Genomic DNA, 21,024 nt, shown 5'->3' with positions numbered 1-21,024 from the left:
TGCCGGTTCTTAAAGAGACACTGCGCAGGCACAACCGCTGACTTGATATCAGGCCACTTGCAGCCTTTCCGAACGCCACTGAACCAAAAACCAGCAAAACAATTAACACAGAACATGAATTTAAATTAAGCACCCTTTCATTCCCCAGTGCCGCAAAGCACGCTGGGAGCACGTCCGAGCTCCCCAGCGGCGCTACAATATATCACAATTGTGACAAAATACATTTTCGAGTTGCATAAATGTGTGTTCATCATTTCAGTTTGTTGAAAATAGTAACAGGCGAGCGTTCTTACGCCCAAGACCTGCAGGGGGCAGCATAACAATCCGGCGCTCAGGTCTGCCTCGCGTTCAATGACAGACGACGAAGAAGAAGAAGCGGAAGCGGAAGCGGAAGCGCTGCTCAGCAAACGGCCTCGATGGATCCGACGCTGATGTCCACGTCCGCCGCGGCGGTGTCGTCCTACCACAATGTGGCCGACTTTTACCCCAGAAAGTTGGGGCCCAAGCCCGACGTGGTTCCGTCCGGCGTGACCGAGCGGAAGGTGGGCCCGCTGGACAAACCGGACATGGTGGCGGTGCACGTCGTCAACGTCGGCGAACACGGTTTGTTATGCTAACAGGCTAACATGCTAACTGCGCTGAGTCCAGCTGGCTGCTATTTTATTTTGAATGTTTTGTTTGTTTGTTTGTTTTTACGCTTGCTTATAACGTTGAAAACTGGATTATGCGGCGCGTCTCTCTTCAATTTAGGACTTTATTATTATTTTTTTTTTAATGAAAGTTATTCTCCTCCTCAAATGAAGTGACGGCCAACGCTGTCTCGTCGCTTCATTAGTACACAAGCTAATCAAATGAGTCTATTTTTTATTCAAACGTGCATTGCTGTCCTTGTTAAGGCTGAATTGGTTGAGCCCGTTCCTGAATCCTAATAATGTTATTCAAGTTGAGTGTGTCTGTTTGTCCTCAAGAGATGCCCCCGATGCACAAGAAGAAGCACGACACGTACGTCCTGGTGAGTGTGTTTTTGTGTGTTTTTTTTGTTCTATTTGTCACATTTCGCTGGCCTCTTCAAGAGCATGACTTTTCAGGACCAAAAATAAAAAGGCACACAAACACGTCATTGTCAAAAAGGAGGAAGGCATTTTCAACACTTCACATGACATTGCGCAATCATGTGTCCAAATAACAGACCCATGTGGGGGGGAAAAAATATAAAAAATTGAAATGGACCAAGTTTGACATAGGAAGATGCCAGCGATTCTGATCCTTCCCTAATAATAAAGTTATGTGCGCTTAACGTATCCCATACCAAAATGTTTTCATTCTACTCCCTTGCAGCAATTCAACAGTTTTTACGATAAAATTCCCAGATTAGGAGAGTGTTTACATTTGCACCACCTTCCATATATTTATTTATGTATTTATTTGCACCAATTTAAACCATTGCAACTTCCAATCGTAGTGTTCGGTGTCAGCTCCTCTATGGTGAGCTCTTAATAAAAATGTCATTCTCTCATTTTTTTTATTTTTTTTTATTTTTTTTGGGCATCTTTCAAACGAGCACATGAATACAGATGATGTCATGATGTTGCTTTTGGAGTCTGATGACTTGAGTTACTGCTCATCCACGGACGCCACACTTCCCAAACACGCCTGTGGGTGGCGACGTGGGCCAAAGTCATGCCACCTGCTGGGCTTAATCCAGCTCTCACAATCCCAATGTATGCATGCAACATTGATCGTGTCGTCGTCATGTCCCGTTTACCTCCTGCAGGGAACGATTCATCCCTTCAGGAAGACGCACAGGTCTTTCCCCGGGAAACTCTTGCAAGAATTCCGCTTGGTCACGTCTGACAGACGGGTAAATATGATCATAATGAATCGTGACACATGTTGTCTTTGTCTGATGAATGTGGTCCAACATATTCAGTCAATCGTTAATCCCCATTGGCAGCAGAGTCATGTGACATGTATGATTGACAGCTCATTCAGATGCGCTCTTGTGCATGTTTGACATTTTTTGTCGCTTGATGTCCTTGTTATTTTTTAGATTCAGACCCACACAATGTTGTGTACAAAGAAATGTCGTTTTTGAATGAAATCACATCGGCGCAGTACATCCACCAGACCAGAAGGTGGCGGCACAATGTCACGTTGTGATTTTGTTATTTATTTATTTTTCTGTTTGTGAAGAAGTGTTGCTGGCAGCTTGCCACACTGTTTGCCCACAAACGTGCATACACACGCGTGTGTGCGCATGTCCAGCTATTTTTTTTTTTGTTGTCAGCGGACGCCTCAGCGCTGTCATAACACGGCGCACGGCGTAATTGTGGATTTCACAGCACAACAACGTATGACGCGCACTCCATCTGACAGCAGCGCACACGCACGCGCGCGCGCAGGCGTGTTTGTGTTCCGTCGGACACAGAAAAGCACTCAGTGCTTGTGCTGCATCTTCTTGTCTTGACGATGTTGCGCTTTTTGAAGCCATTTAGTTTTGTTTTCCGTGGATTTTTTTTATAGTTGAAATTTGGCCTTGCACACCATTGAGTGTAGTACAATATTTTGCCACCACGTGGCGCCGTTCACTGAATTGGGCAAAAAAGAGATGCAGCGGAATTGAAAGTTGGGCCCAACTAATAGGCAGACTTATTTATTGACCTTTTGGAATTTTATTTGCTTTTGAGTTTTGTTTTGTTTTGTTTTTAAGTTGAATTAGTTTGAATTAGTTTTCAATGTGCTTTGTTGGGTTTTGTTAGTTTTAGTTACTTCATAAATGCTCACTTTTAGTTTAGTTTTAGTTAGTTTCAGTCTTGTGCGCAATATTTAAAAAAATATATATATATATATATATGGGAGCGACGTCATCTTTTGGTGCTTTTCGATTGGCTTTTTTTTTTTTAAATATTTGACTGTTCCATTCGAAATGATGACGGCGTTTCATTGGCCAAAAATTTGTGGTTATTTTGGAACGGGCTCACATTGGCTGATGAAATGGATGAATCGGTCTGGCCCTAATTAGTGCGTGTGTGTTGTTTTCTGAAGTGTTGGAATGTCAATGCCACTTTTGTGTGTGTTGCAGTCGTGGAGGATCGTCCTGTTTGGTTTTCTCAACCTGCTGTGCACCGCCTCTCTGCTCGTCTGGTGCAGCTCCACCAACAGCATGGGTACGCGCACGCACACGCTCGAAAGCCCCACGCGGGGTTAATTATCGATTGACATGCAGACTCGCAACCTGTGAGCTCATTTCCTGTGCGCGTTTGTCAAAGTGCTGCTGAAGCAGAGTCGTTGTTGTGTTGCTGAAACTCAAGCTGATGATGATCCTACAAAATCGTGTGTGTGCGAGCGATCCCGTATCAAATTGTGCACTCACCATCCAAATATCATCTTTCACTCTTTTACAAGACTGCAGATTTTTTTTTTTTTTTTGGTCTGCGCACACGCGAGCAAGTAAGCAGTTGAGGCACTTTTGCGTCCGTCTCGTCCGCACTAACAAACAGCGACAGTCGCCTCTTTGCTTCACTTACACCTTCTGTGTGTGTGCGTGTTGGTGCAGTGACACACACGCACATGAGTTGCGTGTGTGCGTGTGCTGTCTGTCACCTCTGTCCGTCCTCCAAGCATTCCCTGACACGGACGGACGTCTCGCTCAACAACAACGGCAAAACATACGAGACGCACGTTTGCACGTACGTCCGCTTTGTTCCGCGCCGTCGCTGTACGTTCTTGCCTCCATTAGCGCCGGCGTGACCATCGGAAAACTACCAGCGTTCGTGGACATCCGCGTGAATTGAAACATTCCCACATATGTGATTGGGATTTGTTTTATTCTCCACACTTTTTTGCCGCGTAACAACTCCCACACAATACTTGGATTTACACGCTTCAAATTTCAACAAGCTTCAAAAATGTTCGCCTGTCGGGGTATATATCGTCTGATTCCACATGACTTACAATATTTCCAAAATGTAACGGTAAATAGCAACCTTTCCCCATTCATTTTCAATGGGACGGACATTGAACTTTTTCCAAGTCCCACTTGCCACGCCCAGTTCCGTACGTATAACATTTCATCATTAGCAGGTGTATGATGCTGCTCGGTGGCATCTTTAGTCAAGTGAATTGTCCAGTAAGCAGGAGGTCATCATTTCATCATTTATCACTCAATTGACTCCATAAACATTCCACATGCGTTCAAATCTTAACTTTCAGCATTCCCACACAATTTCTCCACAAATTGCATTCTGCGGTTTGATGGCCCTGGCAGGGTCGGCCATTTTTGGACAAAAAAACATCTCTTTCAATCTTCCATCCATCCATCCATCTTCTTCAGCATGCATGCGCCCCCTGGTGGTTGGCTGACTACTGTTTTGTCGTCACTTGCTGTCATAGTTTTTGTTTTGTTTTGTTTTCTTGCTTCCATTTCTTCATCATGTTCACACTGAATTGTTTTCAAGACGTGTGAATTTGTTTTCGGAAACGTTGGAAGGTCCCGCGTGTTCCGTTTCCCTTAATGGAAGTCAACAAGGTGGTCCATGTTGCAAGAGCGCCGCAATGTTTGTGTTTGTTTGTCCTCGTGCATCCATTAGCGTTTGTTCATTCTCATCTCGTGCGTGCGTGCGTGCGTGCGTGGCCTCGTGTGGGGACGCAGCTGGTGAAGCCTCCCGTGGGGCGACAGCCGCACTTTTCGTTTGTCTGGAGCCTCGTTGAGACGTGAAGGTGGAGATGCGGTGAAGCCCCGTTTAGCGCTCGGGTTGCCTTCCACGCGGCCGTCACGTGGGGGGGCCATCCCCAAACTTTAGCGGGACAGCCCTTCACGCGCACGCACGCTCGTTAGCGTCAATTTGAAGGGGAATCCCAATTCATAACCTTGTTTACAATTTAGCGTGCTGCACACTGGAAAACATATTACGATAACTGTGCATATAAAGTCGTGCGCTCAATTCACGTGGAATTGTTTGCTTTGATCTGACTTTGAACAATCAGATGCAATCGTCAATGCGCATTCGCATCCAATTAGGAGTGTGCCGATATATTGATATCGCCATAAATCGGGATATTTTGTCTCACGATAGATTATCGATACGCCAATGCAAGTGTCGCGATATTTGTAGTTTAAAAAAAACAAAACAGCAGCCAGTATAACGGCTCCGTTGTGCATGACTTGTTGCGCAATGACTTGGCGGGCCACTAGGGGGAGCTACTCGTAAGAGTGGCGTGGAAATGGACGCAAGTCTTCAGGCGACGAAGACTCACCAGCACTCTTTGACTTGTTTATCATTCCAACCACTCACTCACTCACTTTTGCATACGTTTCTATGAAAAATGTGGAATATGTCTTCCATTTGAATATCTTAAAGTATATTTTATCTTTCGAAACACAATTTCTGAGAAATATTCATATTGATTTAATGTTTAAGTCATTTATTTACTTTTGCAGTGTGACACAAAAAATTGCATCACAGTTTATCAAATTAAACAATTGACAACGTTGCATGACAAAAGTGTTTAAGAAAGACAAATTTGTTGACAGAAAATTTGTACTTGTTTAAAAAAAAAATACACTAAAGCACAAAAAAAGTATTTTCATCATTTTGTGTCTTGAGTATTTTTTCTCAGTGTGTGCCCAGTAATTGGCTGGCAACCAGTTCAGGTTGTACCCCGCCTCCTGCCCGAACTGGGATAGGCTCCAGCACCCCCCTTGTGAGGATTAAGCGGTTAAGAAAATGGATGGCTGGATGGATAGTTTGATCATAGATTGTTGTGGATTTATGACCTGACCATTTGCTTCTTTTTCTACATGAAAAAAAACGACAACATATTCCTTCAGATCTGAAAAATCGAATTTCTTATAAAGAGTATTGGGGAAAAAAACATTTTTTTATCGGATGACTCCAAAAATCGTTCTCATAAGAAATCCTTTTGCGCTTGTGACTTGCCATGACAATGAAATGTGCGTTTGTTGAACAGGCTCCTCCCCCACCCGCACGTTTTGGCGTGTGCGATCGCGTTTCATTGATTTGCTATCGGCGGTTTTACGAGCCTCCGCCAGCTGCCGCTCCAAATCCACACGCGAAATGGACGCCGCGCTTATGGACGCCGCGCTCGCCACCGATGAAATCCTCTTGTGATGGGAACCATACTCGCCATCCGACCTCACCGTCGTCCCGGCGTGTGCCAATCAATGTTTCTTGAATGCGTCACCTGATATCAAACGAAACGAACGCGCTCGTCCGTCCCGGCGGGCGTGTGCGCTTCATCAAGTGTTCGATTGAAGTTTTTACTTGACGTCTGCAAAGTTTGTGTGTGCGTCTTCTCAGTTTCTGTTTACCGGAACCGGTGACACGAAGCACTTAGCGGCTTGTGGTTAGCGCATCCGTCTGCTCATCCGTCCGTCTGTGTGTGTGTGTCAAGGTTTTCAATAACGTGTGTGACTGAACTGGCTGCAATTAAAAGACGTGGTTGAGCTTTTCATTTCTGAGTAGGGATGTCACGATAACAGCAAAAAACTGTCACAATGTTAAAAAGCAGCACATCTGTTAAAAAAAAAAAAAAAAAGTCAGGTTGATTTCCATTTATGTGGTTCTAGCACCCTCTGGTGGCTTTTTTTTTTTTTTTTTTTAGTGCAGTTTAACTTTCATACGGCATGTTTTGGCCCTTTTATGTAATACATGCGAATGGTCAGATGAAGGGGAACATTATATGCTTGTGCAATGAGATATATATATATATATATTTCGATAGACATTTTGTTATCATTCATCTTTTGTTTGACTTTGTTGCACTCCTGGTTAGCAATGCCAAAAAGTTTAGCACACACGCCGCACGTTTTTGCGTGTGTGTGTGAGATGGCGGCTCGGTGTGCACGCATCATTAAATATTCATCCCGCCACTCATATTTCTCCACATCATGCATCCCTCCATCCATCCTTCCTCCTTTCTTCCCTGTCGTCCGGATTGTTCTCCATCCATCACTCGTTCGCTCTTCTTTTTTTTTTTTTCCCTCATCAGTGTTTTTATTCCAAACGTTTTCAAAACATACAAAACAATTCTCGCAGGGAAACGAACCCTCCACTTCAAACAACAATTGGCTCCATTTTAGGAACTTAAGATCACAGGTTGCAGCTTAGACCAAAAAAAAAAATAATTAATAACAAAAAATACAAACTTTTGTCCTTAATTTCCATCCATATTTGCATTAATCCGTAGTTTGGGTGGGGTTTGTGGTGGTCACTATTTTTTAACAATAAACAAACAAATAAATAAATAAATGTGTTGCTTTTTCTTTTATTGCTCAGTTCCTTAGACCCCAAATATTAGATTTGCCAGAGAAATCTTTTCTTGAATTACACTCATAATTCTTTCATAAAAAAGACAAAAAATCCAACCACTCCTCCTGAACTAAACGTCATTACGCATATAATTTATCCGAGTATTTAAGGCAAGTTGTAAAATGTCTGAAGTCCTTTTGTTTATGTTGAATAACTTTGAAACGATGATGATGATGTCACGTTTCTACTAAGTACAATCTGAAATGTTTTGGGTCCAGTTTGGATCGTGCAAATGTCAAGGATGGTATGAAACGTTTCTTGGGAGGAGCAACATGGCAGCCTGTTGGCTATCCAGTCATATATAGAGATCAGTGGTCTTTCTTTTTTTGACTTGCATTTGGACTTGTTTTGTTTGCTTATCAACTATGTAGCGTGTGTGCGTGTGCGCGCGTGTCCTCTGGGTGTCACTGCAGGTCGAGCTAACTGTCTGTCTGTCCGTCCGTCCGTCCGCCTGTCTGTGGCCCCCGTCACAGTGGCGTCTGCCTCCATCTGTCTGGCTCTTAAGCTGGCGTCGTCGCTCTGTCGCCGCGTCTCATTCGTGCGTGCGTCCGTGCGTCCGTCTGCTGATTGAGCGGGTCCCTTGTCAGGATTACGCGCCGTCAGGTTGGCCAACACGGACGCCGGCGCTGGGGAAACAAAATGTTCCTCTCGGCACAAAAGCCGCTCTAATCTGCCCGCCTCGTCCCAACGCCACGCGTCCGATTACCGCAAGCAAGCCGACAGGACGGACAGACAGACAGACAAGTAGGAGGATGGGCAGGCAGACAGACAGACGGCAAAATAGACCGGTAGACAGACTCATTGGAAAGACAGACAAGCAGACAGGTAAGTAGACAGAAAGACGAGTGGAAGGACAGACAGGCACTATAAGTCAAAACATTCCAATCCTATTTTTTCTATTGGAAATGAATGTCAATCATTTCTTGTCACGTAAGTTGAGCTGTGCTCGTATCTCAAGTCGGCGTTCACTAAAACTAATGAAAAAAATACATCTCAAATTCAAAAAAACATTTTGTGAACAAAATGAAATGAAAATGCTTTTTAAGAAATGAAAACTGAAACTACATGTTATGTTTACAAAAGTAACTATAATTCTAGAAAAAATGTCCTTTGTTTTCATCTTTGCTAATTCATTGATTGCATGAGCCTTTTTGGGAAGTCGATTTATTTTGATATGTACCAGATGAGGACGTTTGAAAGTGTGTCACACACAAGCGATGTCATTGAGCAGCAGCCAATCGAAAAGCACCTTCACATGACATCACTCCCATGCTGTTTTTCTACAAAAAACTCAAACTAATACTGAAACTAACTAAACTAAAACCAAACATTTGTTAAGTAAATAAAACGAATCAAAACTAACAGAACCACCCTGAAAACGAACTACATTTTAAAAACAAAACTAAAAATGAAATGACAATTCGAAAATTATAATAACACGGCTGCTCACAAGTCAAAACAAACAACAAGTCAGTAGAACGACAACTTGTATCTAGCTAAACTTGTAAGTCGAGTCACTTGTATCTCGAGCCGCGTTTTTTAAGTATTTGAAGATGTTGAGTCAAATATGAAACCTGTTTTGTGTTTCAGCTCTGACGGCCTACACCTACCTGACCATCTTTGACCTCTTCAGGTGAGCCTGACCGTAACATCATCATCATCGTCATCATCACTGCTCTTTGACTCACCAAAAATGGCGGCGAAGAGGCGTGACCTTCACATGACCTTGTGGTCGTCGTGCGTTTCAGTTTGGTGACGTGTCTGATCAGCTCGTGGGTGAGCATGAAGAAGCCCAGCCAGGTCTTCTCCTTCGGGTGAGTCGCAATCGTCGAGTGGAGGTGCGCGCGCGTGTGCAGATGACAGGTGACCTCTGAACTTGAGCTGTGGAACGGGGGAGGGGTTCCATCAAGTAGAAATCTGCACACGCACACGCATACGTGTACACTTTGGTCCAAAGTATTTGGACAGTGACATCATTTTCATGATTTGGTCTCTGCGACCAACTTTCAAGAGGTTGAACACGAATATGTGATGAAGCATGTCGGAATTGGAGCTATTCTGATGTAAATGCTCCTTATTAATTGGACCCGTAAAGCCAACGTGAGGTCAAATGTTCCTTTTCAGTATTTTGTTGAGAATGCTTTGCAGGCGCTAACTTGCCTGGAAAGCCGCGGACGTCAGCAAACGTTGTCGTTCCTCCTATGTCCAATGTTTGCCACAAGTGAGTGGGCGGGGCTTGTCTGGTCACTGCTGTTGACCATGTGACCCCGCTTGTGTTGAAGGTTTGACCGTCTGGAGGTTTTGGCCGTTTTTGCCTCCACTGTGCTGGTCCAGCTGGGAGCCTTGTTCATCCTTAAGGAGAGGTGTGTATGCAACGCACGCACGCACGCACGCACGCACGCACGCACGGCGCAAGTATGACGAGGCGTCGCTGGCCACGGTTTGAAGTGGCTCGCATGTCTTCCTTGATTAAAATTTCAATTATTTGCTATTTCCACAACAACACCAAACATTTGTCCAACTGTCTTCTTCCATTATTGCCCTCACGTGGGGTCCCCCCCCATGCCCCCCCCTCGCCACTTTGGAACCCAAACAGAACAATTGGACCCCATCCTCAACTGCTGTTTACTACAGTCGGCATACTTGATTGACACAGTTGAGCTGCGCTGTTTTTGAAAGAAGATGGGGACCAATCTTGGACCTTGTTCGATCGGCTATATGGAGATCATTTTTCTTGTTTTTCTTATTATTTGTATTTGTATGATGCCAATTGTATGTGAAGGCCCTATCTCAGGACAATTATTGTTAGGTTGTTTTGGCAATACAAGTAAAAAAAATAAATACATAAAACTAACTAAAATGAAAAATTGCAAAACTAGCTGGTTGCTGTTTGGGAACAAACGCGAGAATTTGCTACTTTGTAACACGTCAAGTTGAAGTTGAGTGGCCGTTGTCGCATAGCAACAGCCCCGACGTTAATAACCTGACCTCCGCGTGACCCCCCCCCCCCAAAAAAAAAACGACCTCCGCTGCTCCCTTCATTCATAACTGCAGACACGGTGTACTCTTCCCCACTGCGTCTCTTTAAAGTTGTCGTCTTTCAAGCTGGCTGGATAGGCCGGCTGGCGGCGAAGGCGGGGCCTCGATAGGTGTCAAATGAAAAAGCGGAAAGTTTGCTTAAACTGACTGGAGAAACACAAGAGAAATATGTGTGTGTGCGTGCGTGCGTGCGTGTGCCCGCCCCTCCCTCTCAGGCGCCCAAGACATCCAAGCGCTTTGTTTTGTCCGCCTGGTGACACACTGCCCCCTGCTGGTGCGGAGTCTGGAAGGTGACGCCATAGCAGATGCTTCTTCATCTTCTTTGCCCAACAATGCACGATAATATCACTGACCGATTAATTATCGGCAATTATCTACCAATTTGACGTCAAATAAGATAAGATCATAAAGAAATCTGCCCATAATAATGGACATGCCACGTTGGTCCGCTCGCGTATTTGTGACGTCATAATGCGTGCGACCTTGTGTTGAATGAAGATGCACATCCGGATCTGGTAGTTGAAAATTGCATTATTGTGACAATTTTCCCACCAAATATTGCTTCGATAGTTATTGGTCCGATCAAAAAATATTTAACACTCGCTTTCGGACACAACAAATTGCAGTTTGTTTTATTAATCTCATTTTTGTTTCATTATTGTATTACAAGTGTAAAATAAGTTGAGTAGCACGGATGGTAAAAAGTATTTTGAATAATATTGCAAAGAAGTGAAGACAAATGTCGAGCACTTTGAATTCTTTGAATGTACTTTTCCTGACACCTCGACACTTTCCCACTTGCAACATGCAACCGTAAGATTGACGCGTGCACGTCTTTGTGGTGTCGATGCGCATTTGTCTTCACGTACTTCCTGTTTGTTCGCACCTTGTCTGCTTTTGTTTACGTCGCGGCTCAATTGCTCCCAATTCGCTCGCTCGCACACTCACGCACACACGCAAAGCTACAAGTAGGCCATGGTGATGTTGGGGGCGGGGAAAAATCTGTTTGTTGGTTATTTGACCCTTTTTCGCTATGATGTATGCATACTCGCATCGTATAATGAGGCACTCTAATGTGAAGGGAAAAATGCATTTTCGGAGTTGCTCAGTCGTTCATTTTGTGGAGGTGGTTTGAGCAATGGCGGACCCCCGAGTCGGTCACTGGGTGCTGTAATTGATGCCACTTTTTTGTTTGTTTTTGTTTTTTCTCTCTTCCAGCGTGGAGCGCTTGGTGGAGCAGCCGGAAGTCCACACGTGAGTTGTTCGCTTGCATTCACGTCTCGCACACTTGCGCCTCTCAATTGACAGATTGTGTCGTCAAAGTGAGTTGAAGCGTTATTTATGTTGGGATTAGCGTGCTCTGACGGTTGTGCGCGCGCTGATAATACAAAAAAAAAAAGTGCCCACTTGGTTCCACTAATCACGCGGGGACAATCCAGTTAGGAGGCTAAAAGTTGAGCTCCAAACAATCTCGCGCGCGTGCGCGCACGCAGTCGTAAGAGATTAGAGGGCAGAAAGAGAGAGAGAGAAACGTTTTGCGTCCCCCACCCCACTCTGACACCTGTCCGTCTCTCACAACGTCCAATCACGTCGGCTTTGGGGGGTGGGGCTGTAATCTGGTCACAGGAGACGGCTTTCAGGCCCGCCGAGTTTTAGCGTCTCAAAAGCCGTCGCTAATCTTTCCGAGCGCAACCGCAACACTTGCGATGGACGGGCGAGCGAGTCCACGGCGACTTTTGCCTTTCGTCAAGGTTGCAGCGCATGATTAAGGGCGGCGATCTCAACGTACCACATGCCACCATACAAGGCGAGCCATCAATGATCAATATATTGGTTAGGTAAGAAATCCACAATCATCTCCCGTTAAACTACTCAAGACATGAACTGATGTTTTTTCAAAGAGAAAATCGTTTCTTTTTGTACCGTCGTTGAAACACAATATGAACTCATTCGCTGTCAGACATTTTCGCAATCCCGTTCGCTGTTTGACTGCATTTGGACGGATTTTGCAAGGCCCACAAAATATTGTTCTATTGCTATAAAGACATTGAAACCTACCAAAAGAAAGATTAGGGAAAAAAAGAAAAAGTATATTTGTATCCGTTTCCATTTTGCAGCAATTAGCATTAGAATATAGGTAAGTTTCTGTTTCATCCATTTTCACAAATCTATTTCGAATTGTGAGGAATTGAGCAGTTCTGCAACCGTTCTTTGCAGTTGAGAGGCTGCATCAAAGCCTTCTGTCTGCTCTAGCATAAAAAACAAACAAACAAATTATGTTTTTGGGAGCAAATGAGTTCAAACTGGTGTCTTCTTCACACCGAGTCCTTTAGTGTATTTTTTTTTCAAAACAAATTCAAATGTCTTCTGTGAACACATTTGTTTGTTTCTTAAACACTATTTTCATGCAACATGTCAGTCGGTTGCATAGTCAATTATTTCATTTTATAAACTGTGACACCATTTTTGTGTGTAACATTGCAAAAGTAAATAAATAAAATTAATATTCCTCAGAACGTGTGTGCTTCAACAAGTCTAAACAAAAATGAAGATGGATATAATCCACATTTTTCCTCGAAACGTATGCCAAAGTGAGTCAGTTACAGATACACCAGTAAAAGTAAGCTCATGATGAGTCTTGCGTCCATTTCACCACCACTCTTATGAGGCGCTCCCCAAGTCATTGCTCAATAAGTCCTAAACAACGGAGCTGTTCTCGTGGCTGTATATTAACTACAAACATTGCGATACTTGCGTGTCGCTAATCTATCGGCAGACTAAGTGTCACGATATCGAAATATCGTCACACTCGTCACACGCCCCTCAAAAAGTCACCTTGTGTTTCCATACAAGAAGCTGAAATGTTGAGCAGTTTCAGATGACGAAATGAGCCTTCAAACTGCATCTTGTTGTCGCTACAGAGGAAAGAAAAGGGATCAGCCAACTTGCTAATTGTCAAGACTGCGCTCATGTTTGCTGCCTTGTCAGGAATCAGCAACTATTGAAGCGCTCCAAAGAAAAAAGAAAGAAAAACAAATCGTCCGGACAAGGACAAGCGATCAATCCGACTGAACGCATTTGTTGTGGTTTGTTGTGTGTGTGCGTGTAGCGGCCGTCTGCTGGTGGGCACGTTGGTGGCGCTCTTCTTCAACCTGCTGACTCTCATGTCCGTACGCAACAAACCCTTCGCCTGCGTGTCGCAAGGTACGGCAACACTCTGCGTGCGTGCGTGCGCATATTTCATCATCATCATCATCATCATCACTTTTCTGGATTTTTTTCAAATGAATTTTTGCGTGCAGCCAAAATGGTGTCATGTGACACAGTTTGATTCAGGCATGAGCTGCCAATTCAGTTATTAATAATGTCATTCATTCATTCATTCATTTCATTTGAGTTATTTTACTTTGATTTAAGTTAGTTACTTATTTTAATTTGATGACATTTTTATTTCGCATCATCACTTATTTTGCGCAGCTGCAACATGAGGTTACTAATTTTGATTGCATTTTTTGGTACTTAATTTAGTTACTAATAATTTGATTAATTCATTTAATGTAATCGTTCAATTTTTGTTACTTATTTTAATTTGATGTAATTTTTAGTCATGTAATAAATCATTTTCGTGACTTATTTGAATTGGATTAAATTTTGAGTTTCTTAGCTTGCGCAGCTGCAACATGCATTTAGCTAACGAGCTAGCTGTGCCAACACCAGCAAAAAAGCATCGTCGGCTGCGACGGCTTTCGAGTGGCTCGTTTTCAGCTCAGCACTGAGCATGTACATGTCGTCAGGAGAAAAGCGGAAGAGCAAGCAAGGAAGGAAGGAAGGGGCCATTTTTTATTTTTGATGAAGTCCACTTTTTGTCGCCAGCGTGACAAGACGGCATTAGCGCGAGCGCCCCGTCGTCGCAGCGGGGAAAAACCCTGCGACGAGACGACCCAGTGGGAGACATTCCAGCCACTCCAGGCTTAAAGCTCAAATGCTTTTTGGCAGCTCGACCGCGTTTGACACTTTTGTGCGGACGGCGGGACGATTATAGTTTGGGAATTTTTCATTTGACTTCATTTTTATCTTGTTTTGTACATTTAGTTAGTTTTAATTAGTTTTCAGTGTTGTTTTGGTAGTTTTTAGTAGTTTATTTAATAAATGCTTCATTTTAGTTTAGTTTCAGTATTAGTTTTAGTTTGTTTAAAAAAAATATGTATTACTTGTGTGCAATATTTAAAAAACAAAACAAAAAAAACAGCATGGGAGCGATGTCATTTTTTGGTGCTTTTCTATTGGCTGCTGCTCGATGACGTCACTTCACATTTTCAACGTCCGTATTTGGCTTAATATCAAAATAATTTGACTTCAAATCATCCCCAAAGGCTCATGCACGAAATGAATTACCAAAGACTGAAATGAAGGACATTTTTTTTCTATAATTCTGGTTGGTTTTAGTTAGTTTTTGTAAACATAAAATGTAGTTTGTTTGTTTTAAAAAAAAAAAAAAAGCATTTTCAGTTGCAAAGCATTTTTCAGACAGTTGGAGGCGTGGCCACGTTCAGCAAATACGACTTTGATGCCTCGTTTTGTTTTTTTTTGGAATCGTTGAAATCTGTCATTCTTTTTTTTCCCTCCGTCTTTTGCGAGACATTTTTGATGTTGACTTTCCAGCAAGGTTCCGATTCCTCGTCTGATCTTTGCTCACCTGAGAGGAGTCGCGATGTCCTCGTGAATGAGGTCAGCGTGTGTGCGCGCGCGCGCTCGTGTGTGTCTCCTCTTGCGTTGTGAGCAGTCGCTTAACATCGCTTAACATCGGACATTTTGGGGATGGGAGGGGGATGAAACCGCGCTCGCAGATGGGACGAGACGAAAAGTGTGTTACGCAACCATGTTCCAGACAGTGGGGATGTTTTGCGCCCGGGAGGGGGACGGCGGCAGCCGTCGGGGGGGTTGCGGTAGTATTTTGAGTGGGTGAGGGCGAGACGGGGCGAGCGAGCTGAAGGGACGTGCCAACACAACACACACTGGGCCGGCGCGCTCCTTCTTCACACACATCATAAATAAGTCGGTCCAGTCAAATGTTTGTTTGGACTTACGCATCAAACACAAACACAACAACAAATCCACCCCCCATCATTTCTACCCAACCCGCACACAGTGAGTGAGCAGGCAAGACGGGATGTGAAGCGACTGGTCGCAAGGTCAAACAGGCAGATGGTTTTTTTCTTGGACAGGACAAATTGTGGGACGTCACAATATGATAATCATCACGATGGGGAGGTTGGCCAAAAAAAAAAAAAAAAAAAGTCACAGTGTTGTAAAGAATGAGTTCAGACTAAAAAAAACAAAAAAAAACACTATTGTGCTTTTGTGCATATAAACAAGCTACAATCGGCAATAACAGGGATGGAACGATACCAGCGATATCGTGATACCACAATATTAAAACTGCCACAATATATCTTCGGCGTCATGTTAGGATTTGGGGTGTAACAATAACCAAACATCACAATATGAAGGTCACGATACAATAATTATCACCATATTGTGGGGGGAAAAAACCAAAACAAAACAATATTGTGCTTTTGTACATTACGTGCCGACAATACATGAAGATTGACAAAGTTTTTTTGTGTGTGTATTTTGCAGCGGCCAGCAGCAGTTGGCTTCAGGAGCACGTCGCCGATCTCAGCAGAAGGTGAATGACGCTCCTCTTCATCATCATCATCATCATCCTCCTCTTTTTCTGTTCACTCCATCATCAATGACGCTCTTGATTGGCTGATGTCGATCTCACTTCACTTTCACTATTCGCGTCTCCACCTCGATTGCGTATCAATCATCCGTTTTCATTGATTTGGTTGTCGTCATCGTCCGTCTGCTCCTTCAACTCGTTGTCGTCGTCGTCGCTCGCAGAATTAGCACTCGTCAGTGGCTACGGCGCAAGTGGGCCGCGATTGGCTGAGTGAGGTCAAGCGAACGCCACGCGCCAGCCTACGTTGTGTGTGTGCGTGATATGGGTCACGCGCCGCGGGCTTTCTGAAGGTCTGGCCAGATGTTTAAAGCGCAACACGGCTGTGAGGTGAAGGTCACTAGTCCAATCACGTTTACGTTTTGCGTGCCGTACTGTCTGCGTCTCAGTCGCCTCCTCGCCGGTTTCTGACTTCCATAATGCTTGTGTGTGTGTTTACAAAATGGCTCAACTATTCAATTCATATTTCAAAATCAACTTCATTCATGAGCCGTCTTGGCATGAAGGATGGTTACAGATCGGGAAAGTCAATTAAAATCAACCAGGGAAAAGCTTAATTTATTTTTCTTTTTTTAAATGAATGATTTGTTTTATTGTTTTTATTCTAATAATACATATATGTATTTTCTATTTTCTATGCAGTCTGTGCGGCGTGATCCCCGGCCTGAGCGGCGTGTTGCTGCCTCGCATGAACCCCTTTGTGCTGATCAACCTGGCGGGGGCGCTGTCGCTCTGCGTCACCTACATGCTCATCGAGATCAAGTAAGATCTTGTTTGTGTGTCAAGTTTGAACGCCGCTGACACGTTTTGTGCGCGCGCGCGTGCGTAGCGACTACAACAGCGTGGACACGGCGTCGGCGGTGGCCATCGCCCTCATGACCTTTGGCACCATGTACCCCATGAGCGTTTACAGCGGCAAAGTGCTGCTGCAGGTGACACGTTTGCTTCTTACCTGTTGGATTGACTTCCAGTGGATAGGAAAAGTCAATCCAAAAAAAAAAGATGCTAATGTTGCTAACATGCCTTCATTCCTATTGGTAATCCTTTTGTTGTTGTTGCTGTTGATCATGTGACTGGCTCCCTGCAGACCACGCCCTCTCACGTCATTGGTCAGTTAGACAAGCTGCTCCGAGAGGTCAGTCACGCACACACACAGATTGCATACATCATGACTGGCGGCCATCTTGCATTGCCACCACTCACTGCAAGCCGCCTCACTTGAATACGGTCGGCCGTCGTTATAACGCGCTTCACTTGTTGCATTCTTGCCGTTTTGTCGAATTTTTTCTTTTTTTTTTAGCGTAATATACCTATTTCATATAAAGTAATAAAGGTTTGAACATTTATTGACTCAAAACACGCATTCATAACTGACAAAAAAGTCCATCTAAAACCTTTTTAATCTGGGGAATTATTGATTTCAATTTTCAGTTGACTTTATAAGAGATGCTGCTAACCCTCACAACCATTCAAAGAAAAAAATGTGAATGTTTAAGAGTTGAAGAATTTTTAAATTGTGGGGGAAAAAAAATATTTACTGTATAAAAGTTTCGAGCACTGTGGTATTAAATTGAGCTTCAAGTTAACTAAGATGTACAATACTGATAACATTGGGAGCTCCCTGAGCATTTTTTTTTAGAAATTTAAAATGAAGTCTATTGTCTAAAATAAAAAAAAAAAGAAGTACATTTTAAAAAGTAAAACATTTTCAATTAACATTCTTTAAGACATTACTTGAAAGTAAAGTAAAGATTGCCATTTGTATTTGACAAAAGAAAATTGATGTCAATGTTGTTTGACTGAAACGGAATATCGGCTTCAAATATCGGTTGGTGGCAAATAATCTGATTGATTGATTTTTATTGAACATATAAACATATCACAAATATCAAATACAAGTTGTGGTTAAAAACAATAAGAGAAAAGGAAAATCAAAATAAAGCGTCAATAGTATCAGAATTGACAGTAGAAAAGTACAAAAACGTATCCCGAATACTTCTATCATAATTATATACTAAACTTGTTCTTACTAACATAAAAGTTAAACAATAGAAAATAAAACATGTTTATCTTAAGTGCACAGATATATTAGTATAAGTTATAAGTCCTTATCCATTCCAAAAGTAAATAATCGGCAACCGTATCGGTCTCATCTCGACAAACTGTGGCGTCAACCAAAAGAAAATGGCAACGCAAGATGGCTGCCATCAGCTGTGAGACTCCTGTTGACAGTCCAGTCAGATACAGGAAGTCCACCTGAAGAGATTCGATTGGCCGACTGCTTGTCTCTTGCGCCCAATCAGGTGTCGACGCTTGACGGCGTGCTGGAAGTTCGCAACGAGCATTTCTGGACGCTCGGATTTGGATCGCTGGTATGTTCGCTTTTTTACTTTTTTTTTTTTTTTTCTTCTCCAGTGATTTTTATTTTCAAGAAAACGTTTGCTCGTTGTCACGGCGACAGCAGAGGAATCCAGCTGTGCCGCTTACGGGATGTCGCACAACAACATCTGTCGGTGAAAACATTTTGTGTACGTTTAACGAGCAAACATTCCGCCAGCTGCTTCGCCAGCGGCCTGCAGGTGGCGCACTTTCCTGTGCGTGCGCGTGTGCGACGTGGACGTGTGTCCGCAAACTGTTGCTTGTTGTCCGACTGCTAACAGCGCATCTGTCCAAACTGGTTTGACCCCTGACTGCTCGCTCGCTCGCTCGCCTCACGCCAGTCCCACGGGGGGCCGCGCGCGTGTGCGCATCGCTACATACGTACGCGTACACGCGCGCGCGAGCGAAGTCTGGATGCTTTTCGGTGAGTGAATTTGAAAGCCCAAACAAGGCAAACAAATATTGAGAGTGGAATCCTAATTTCAAGCTGGAAAGGAGTCGACGAGTCTTGCTCCTCCCAAGAATCGTTTCTCAGCATCAAAGTTATTTGAGTTAACTAAAACTAATGAATAAACTCAAACTAAAATTTCAATCATTTCATTTACAAAATAAAATAAAAACAAATACTTTTTAAAAAAACTGAAACTACATTCTTTGTTTACAAAATGAAGTATAATTATAGCAAAAAAGTCCTTTATTTTAGTCTTTGGTAATTAATTTAACACATGAGGGAATATTTTAAATGTGATTTTTAAGTCGATTTATTTTGATATTAGCCAGAAAAGGGATGTTTAATAGTGTGTCACACAGAAGTGACGTCATCGAGCAGCAGCCATTGTAACTATCTCAAAACAATTATTAAATAACTACAACGAATAAAAACAAACAGACCAGCATGAAAACTAATTAAAACCAACTCAATTAAAAAAAACAAAATCAAAACAAACTCAAATGTAAAATTCATCATACGATCACAATATTTTACAGTATCGAAATTGGAGAACATTTGAGACAGTACTTAGTAGAAAGCGTATGATTTATGCCGTTTGAAATTTGTTAAACATAAGAAGACTAGTAAAGACATTTTACAACTTGCCTTAAAAACATGAATATGCTTAATGATGGGAGGAAACTTTATTATTTATGAAAGAATTCCAAGTGTAATTCAACAAAAGATCCCGAACTGCCAAATGTAATATTGGGGTCGAAGGAACTGAGCCGTAAAAGAAAAAAAAATTTGTAAATTTTTTTTGTATTTGTATTTATTATTCTTATTATGATTATTATCATTATTAAGCACCCCAGCACAAACCCGCGCATCCTGATAACTGCCTCATCTGTTGATACGGTCGCCTGCCGGCGAGATGGGAGGAGCAAGATGGCCGACCCGCGACGTCAACGGTTTGCACTGGCGCGTACGGGCGAGCGGCTCGCCAGTCATATTTAAGCAGGTCACCGGCGGAGTCGCTTGCTTAGCGTGATGTCGCTAACACGGCGCCGCCTTTGCAGGCAGGCTCCGCCCACGTGCGCATCCGTCGGGACGCCAACGAGCAGCTGGTGCTGGCGCACGTGACCAATCGGCTGCTGCCTCTCGTGTCCACGCTGACGGTGCAGATCTTCAAAGACGATTGGACGCGGCCCCTCCTCACGGGGGCGCTCTCGCCCTCGGCCGGCGCCCTTCCCTACCCGCCGGCGGAATCGGACCCGCTGACGTCGACGCCGTCCAAGCCCGGCGGCAGCCCGCCGCCGCCCGAGTTCGCCTTCGACACGCCGGGCCGCAACGTTCCGCCTGTGCTGCTGGCGGCGGCGACCGCTCACGGGCACCAGCACGCCCACGGGGCCTACCGGGGGCTGGCCTACGGCCTGTGGCCCCACGCGCCGGGACCGGGCGGCAGGTACGGACTCGGAGGGGGCGACGACAGAAGCTTGGCGAGCTCCGCCCACCACTACCGACATTACACCCCCAAATGATTGGACAGTACACGTCCTGATGGGCCAATCAGAACTCTTGAGGAACTCTCACGTCCCACAGCAGAAGTTGGTTGTAAAGTTTTTTTTCTTTTTTTATGTTCATTTTGAAGACGTCATTGTTGTCATAAAGTGCAATTGATTTTTGTAAGCACCAAACATTCCCTGCAAGAGCTAATAAACAATATTTAACGCTTGATTTGATGAGAAGATGCGTCCGTCAAGGTTATTTTAGTTAACTCTAATTCAAGAAAAATCAAATTCCAAAAACAATTTAGTGAACAAATTAAAATAAAAACGAAAATAAGTTAAAAAACAAACAAACTACATTTTATGTTTACAAAACTTTCTAAAACAGAATTATAGCAAAAATGTCCTTTGTTTTAGTTTTTGTGAATTTAATGCATGAGCCTTTGGGGATGTGATTTGAAGTACATTTATTTTGGTATTAACCGGAATAAAAACGGAATAAAACTCAGCATTTATTGAATAACTAATATCGAACAAACTAATTAAAACTAGCTAAATTAAAAAAATAAAAATAAATCAAAGCGAAATCAAAAC

General features: G+C 43.4%; 1 protein-coding gene across 2 annotated transcripts; it reads left to right on the top strand.

Moving 5' to 3' along the window:
• Positions 1–334: 334 nt before the first annotated feature.
• slc30a6 (solute carrier family 30 member 6) lies at positions 335–20,659 on the top strand. 2 transcript variants are annotated; one of them, XM_077495324.1, is made up of 15 exons: positions 335–603; positions 969–1,012; positions 1,775–1,861; positions 3,083–3,167; positions 8,922–8,964; positions 9,080–9,145; positions 9,614–9,694; positions 11,589–11,624; positions 13,480–13,574; positions 16,011–16,059; positions 16,756–16,875; positions 16,943–17,045; positions 17,201–17,248; positions 18,417–18,485; positions 20,002–20,659. In XM_077495324.1, the coding sequence occupies exons 1-15, from the start codon at positions 417–419 to the stop codon at positions 20,461–20,463; spliced, it is 1,575 nt and encodes a 524-aa protein (XP_077351450.1). In that variant the 5' UTR covers positions 335–416; the 3' UTR covers positions 20,464–20,659. The 2 variants fall into 2 exon arrangements, with proteins under 2 accessions (XP_077351450.1, XP_077351451.1); XM_077495325.1 differs by lacking the exons at positions 335–603; positions 969–1,012; positions 1,775–1,861; positions 3,083–3,167 and adding an exon at positions 7,848–8,156.
• Positions 20,660–21,024: the final 365 nt, after the last annotated feature.

The sequence above is a fragment of the Festucalex cinctus genome, chromosome 14 (assembly GCF_051991245.1).
Source record: "Festucalex cinctus isolate MCC-2025b chromosome 14, RoL_Fcin_1.0, whole genome shotgun sequence".
NCBI classification, from domain to species: Eukaryota; Metazoa; Chordata; class Actinopteri; order Syngnathiformes; family Syngnathidae; genus Festucalex; species Festucalex cinctus.
This window is presented reverse-complemented; position numbering and strand designations above follow the sequence as displayed.